Source organism: Asparagus officinalis, chromosome 1 (genome assembly GCF_001876935.1).
Source record: "Asparagus officinalis chromosome 1, Aspof.V1, whole genome shotgun sequence".
Lineage (NCBI taxonomy): Eukaryota > Viridiplantae > Streptophyta > Magnoliopsida > Asparagales > Asparagaceae > Asparagus > Asparagus officinalis.
The window spans coordinates 123,520,275-123,522,996 of NC_033794.1; the positions used below are offsets into that span (position 1 = coordinate 123,520,275).

The 2,722-nt window shown below is 36.0% G+C and overlaps 1 protein-coding gene across 1 annotated transcript in view; it reads left to right on the plus strand.

The window, feature by feature from the left end:
* Positions 1–2,061, plus strand: part of LOC109849644 (protein-lysine N-methyltransferase mettl10) — a 26,322-nt gene extending 24,261 nt beyond the window's left edge. Inside the window, exons 5-7 of the mRNA XM_020419840.1 lie at positions 1,028–1,131; positions 1,525–1,576; positions 1,678–2,061. Coding sequence (XP_020275429.1) covers positions 1,028–1,131; positions 1,525–1,576; positions 1,678–1,890 — 369 coding nt within the window. The 3' untranslated portion in view covers positions 1,891–2,061. The remainder of the gene's footprint in view (positions 1–1,027; positions 1,132–1,524; positions 1,577–1,677) is intronic.

Genomic DNA, 2,722 nt, shown 5'->3' on the forward strand with positions numbered 1-2,722 from the left:
GGGGGGTCGACTTCTCCCCCCGGACCCCCCAGCTAGGCGCGTCGTCCCCTGGACCCTTGGCTCGCTGACCGGGTAGCGAGACCCCCGTGCTGGCTTATTCGTAGCGTGACTAGACTGATGGGCTGACATAAGAACTCCATGGATTCAATGCATCTCAACAATGAGTATTGAAGATCATCCATGGGATGGCTATCATTGAGTTTCTGCAAAAGATCTTAACATGGAGTTTTCAGAAGAAAATTTCCTTGTGCATGTATTTAGCTTGTTCTTGCATGTGCGGCGGAGACTGCTGAGTTCGCCTGTGCTTCTGACCACGGACATCATTATTGAAGAAAAAGCTATAGGTCTGTGGTAGACAAATTAAATAGGATTTAGGCAATAAACAAGATATAGTAGTCAATAACAAGCAACAACAAAGGAACACCCTTAATTATGCTGAATATCTAGAATCCGTTGTATCTAAAACTTGGTGGTTTGTTGCAGCATCGCAGTTGCAAAGTGCTTGCTTCTTATAGATTTATGATTCAAAATAATCTAAATGGATATATTCACTTATATTTGAAGTCACAAAAGACAAATTCACAATGCAGATTTGTGATTCCCACTATTTTTTTACTTTGTTTAAGTACAAAGCATACAGACGTTTTTGCCTGGAAGCTACATAGTTACACAGTTTTAACACTTTTAACTACCTCTACGTGTCTTTGTTATGTGCATCCTTGTGTATAGTCAGCAGCCTTTTTAGGATATTCCATATGCTCGTCTCTTTTTAGGATATTTCATTGGCTTATATATGTGATATACTTATCAATGTTTCATTGTATTATCTAATTCAGTTTTATGCCGTGTGCAGGACAGTTCTTAAAATGATCACGTTGCATGTCAAATTTTTTTAATAAGATGTTATAGCTTGAATGCTTGTCATTAAACTCATTGAACTACAATACTAGGATGAAATATTAATCTAGCACTCCAGATTCTGTTCTAAATGTTACTGCAAATTTTGGCCTTCGATGTTTCTGGTCAGGTTGATGATGTTTTAGAGACCAAACTGGATAGAAAGTATCGACTTGTTACTGACAAAGGCACACTGGATGCTATTGGGTTGCATCCAGATGGCCCCCTTAAAAGGTAAGTTATACATAGACGCTCTGTTGCTGCAAGTATTTGCTGTTTATTTATTTATTTATTTTTGTGAATATATGATGGTGGATTTCCTCCTTGTCTTCATTCAAAAGTGGGGCTAACATTTACTTATTTTTATATTATTTTAACTAGAAGCTATGAATTTAGAATTTTCATTTAAAAACCTTTAGGTAGCAGTCTGTTCAACATTTTTTAGACGAAGCAATGGTTTGGTCGAGACAAATAATCAACACTTTAAGCTATTGTCAAATTGTTCGGCCAGTATTTGTCAATTTTCAAGATGATGAGTGTCGGTTGTTGCTCCTTCTTAATGTCTGCATTCCTTAAACTATGTCGGAACTAGCATAATATCTTCATTTATTTGGACCAAATTTTCAGGATGATGTACTGGGATTCTGTAATGAACTTGGTTGCTCCTGGGGGTATTCTGGTAAGTGTTAGTTTATCTTACACGGTTTAGTTACTGAAAAATATTGGTTTGCTTTCTTCAGCGAATTTTCTTTCATTACTGATTCTGAGGGGTTTCTCTAGGTAATTACATCATGTAACAACACAAAAGATGAGTTGATTCAAGAGGTAGATAGTTTTAACCAGAGGAATATCGATTCACAAAACTTGGAAAGAGAGGGAGGCAGCGAGCAGTCGGTATTCAAATACATTGATCACATCCGTACATATCCAACCATCATGTTTGGGGGAGCGGAAGGTTCTCGTGTGTGCACTGTTGCTTTTCTTCGAAACTGAAATTAGGATGATTAACGAATAAAACTAGGGTGATATTTGACTTAAAACTGTTGTGTTACTCAGTACTCTTTTCAAAGGGTTTTTTTTTTTGTAATGTTTATTTATGTTTGTAGTTTGGGAGAACGCTTTTAAGGTTTATATCTTAATACAGATATTTGTAGTTTGGTCTTCTCTGCTTTTTCAAAGTTCTTGACCTCATAGATTGACATTGGTGGACAAGAATATCAAAGCAACTTTATAAATTGTACTCAACTGATTTAATCTCTCCCCTAACAATTTGGAAATTTGGATAGCATGCAACATGCGATGTAGCATTGCCTTCTCAAAGAAATTTAATGGAACCAAATGAAAGGCCTAAACTGATTGATTCTCTCCCTAACAATTTCTGATTCGGAAGTGATTAATTTTGACGGCAGGCAATTGCCTTTGCAAGAAATATAATGAACTCGGATGGAATCCCTAGACTCGACAAGCAAGCGAGATTGGACGCAGCAAGCCTCTGGCCAAATGAACTCTTGAGTTTCCATCTGCTATAGATTTTTGTTGTGTAGGATGTCTTGTCAAGGGAATCCATTCCTCTATACTTAAAAAAGAAGGATCCAAAGATTTTTGTTCATTCTGTGGTAAATACTATAGTAAATTACTATGTCATAATTTACTGTTTATACTACTAACAGTAATTTACTATATTATAAACAGTGTCCTTTAAAATATAGAGCGGTAGACATGATTTCTAATTTTAAACATACAATAATCAAATTAATGTATTAAACACTATAGGGAAATATGTTCAAAATGCAATATTTAAAAAAACAATGGGTCGTGCTTTGCA